The sequence below is a fragment of the Penaeus vannamei genome, chromosome 25 (genome assembly GCF_042767895.1).
Source record: "Penaeus vannamei isolate JL-2024 chromosome 25, ASM4276789v1, whole genome shotgun sequence".
Classification (NCBI taxonomy): Eukaryota; Metazoa; Arthropoda; class Malacostraca; order Decapoda; family Penaeidae; genus Penaeus; species Penaeus vannamei.
In genome coordinates this window covers 33,150,858-33,153,357 of record NC_091573.1, presented here as the reverse complement: position 1 = coordinate 33,153,357, position 2,500 = coordinate 33,150,858, and the positions used below count along the sequence as shown (strand labels likewise).

Here is a 2,500-nt window from a genome sequence, read left to right as displayed (position 1 = left end):
GTGTGTGTGTGTGTGTGTGTGTGTGTGTGTGTGTGTGTGTGTGTGTGTGTGTGTGTGTGTATGCACACGCACACACACACACACGTATTTGTATACATACATACATGCATGTATGTTTATAGATCGAGAGAGAGATAAAAAGATATACAAATGGATATAGATAAATGGATAGATTAAGACCACCATCACCCAGCCGAATGGCGGAAGCTCCAAGTCCCACCTGCCACTCCCCTCCTCCTCCCTCCCTCCAGGCCTGTCCTCCACCGAGCGCAGGATCCAGGAGATGAGGAGCCCCGCCCTGCCCTCCCTCGTGCAGACGGGGCTCGTGGCGGTCCTGTACACCTGCCTCTTCTTCGAGTCTGCCGCCGCAGTGTACCTGGCTCTCGTCTGCCTCATGCTGGCCAGGCCGTCGGTGATCGCCATCGGAAACTCCTTCGTCAGAGCGAGGTGGGACTTGGGGGTTCGGGGTCTTGGGTTTTTTTTTTTGGGGGGGGAGGGTTGGGGGTGCGTGGGTATGGTTGGATACAGGTAGTTAGTCAGTTAGTAAGTTGGTAAGTTAGTCAGGTAGTCAGTTAGTTAGTAAATTAATCAGGCAGTTAGTTAGTAAGTTAGTCAGGCAGTGTTTTGTAAGTTAGGCAGTTATTTCTAAGTCAGTCAGGCAGTTTTTTGTTAGTCAGGCAGTTAGTTATTAAGTTAATCAGGTAGCCAGGCAGTTAGTAAATTAGTCAGTCAGTCAGTTTGTAAGTTAAGTTGTCAGGCAGTTAGTAATTCAGTGTCAGTTGGTTAGTTAGTCAGTAAGCCAGTCAGTATTTCAGCAATTAATTCAGTTAGTTAGTCAGTAAGCCAGTCAGTATTTCAGCAATTAATTCAGTTAGTTAGCCAGTAAGTCAGTCAGTAATTCAGTCATTCAGTTAGTCAGTCAGTCTCTCCTCTACGGCAGTCTTAGTACACTCGCTCTTGGAGCCCTTCTTAACTAAAGAACCCGCCTCGTCATAAACACACACACACACACACACACACACACACACACACACACACACACACACACACACACGCACACACACACACACACACACACACACACACACACACACACACACACACACACACACACACACACACACACACACACACACACACACACACACACACACACACGCACACACACACGCACACACACACACACACACACACACACACACACACACACACACACACACACACACACACACACACACACACACACACCTGAGCTTGAATACCTGCGCCTGTTTATGACCGCAGACTCGTATCACAATAGACGTGTTCATCTGTGCTAGCGTGTGCCATCCAAACAATGTAACTATCAAACACATTTTCCCTTGACAGATTCCCCGGGGACCATTTCCATCGTCTGATTGGTATTTACGGCACAATAGTCTCTGTGCTGACTATCCTGCAGTACCCGCACTTCCTCTGGGCTCAGCAGGACTACAACGGGGTAAGGAGATAGGGAAGTGGAAGGGGAGATGGGGAGGGGAGGGAGAGAGGGAGGGGGAGGGGGAGAGGGAGGGGGAGGGGGAGATGGAGGCGGAGGGGAAGGGGAGTAGAAGGGAGAGAGAGAGAGAAAGAAAGAGAAAGAGAGGGAGAGAGAGAGGAAAATAGAAAGAGAGAAAGAAAGAGATAGAGAGAGGGGGGGGGGAGAAAGAGTAAAATAGAGAAAGAGAAAGAAAAAAGGGAGAAAGAGGAAAATAGAAAGGGAGAAAGAAAGAGGAAAAAAAACACAGAGAGAAAGTACCGTCTGAAGGCACTGCCACACAAGACTCGGTTCAGGAACTACCAACAGGGCCAAGCTATGACACTTAAGGCAGCATCAGAACATATATGAAAGGGAACGGGCCAGCGACGGCACACAAGCATCAACAGCAACGCATAGTAGAAGGTGTTCTTGAGATCAGCTGTTTCTTGTAGGCTTTTTTTTTTTGTATGATTACCTGATGAGGAGGCTCAAGATGAAATGTGAAAATCCTTTTTTGATTTTTCCGTATTTGTTCTTACTCTCCTTCTCACACGCAATTGAGGACCATATACAGGGAAGCTTTTATGAAGAAATGAGTTTGATAGATAATGGAAATAAAGACGAAATCAGAATGTATGGCGGACGGTGTTAGAGTGACTAAATTTACCTGTACATGTGGTCACGGGAAACATGCCAAAAGTTGGTAGGCCTAAAATGTAAAAGAGATAAACAGAAATAATGAATCATATTATAGTTATGAATAAGGTAAGTGATAATGAAAGTGAAAATGATTACAATCAGCTAGTTGATTGAAGTTTACAGGGGAAGAGAGAGAGAGGGAGAGGGAGAGAGAGAGAGGAAGAGAGAGAGAGAGAGAGAGAGAGAGAGAGAGAGAGAGAGAGAGAGAGAGAGAGAGAGAGAGAGAGAGAGAGAGAGAGAGAGAGAGAGAGAGAGAGAGAGAGAGAGAGTGAGAGAGAGAGAGAGAGAGAGAGAGAGAGAGAG

General features: G+C 46.6%; 1 protein-coding gene across 3 annotated transcripts in view; it reads left to right on the top strand.

Moving 5' to 3' along the window:
• Positions 1–2,500, top strand: part of LOC113810407 (equilibrative nucleobase transporter 1) — a 25,585-nt gene that overhangs the window by 22,581 nt on the left and 504 nt on the right. For all 3 annotated transcript variants that reach the window (XM_070138875.1, XM_070138873.1, XM_070138874.1), the window contains exons 9-10: positions 252–447; positions 1,369–1,480. In XM_070138875.1, coding sequence (XP_069994976.1) covers positions 252–447; positions 1,369–1,480 — 308 coding nt within the window. The remainder of the gene's footprint in view (positions 1–251; positions 448–1,368; positions 1,481–2,500) is intronic.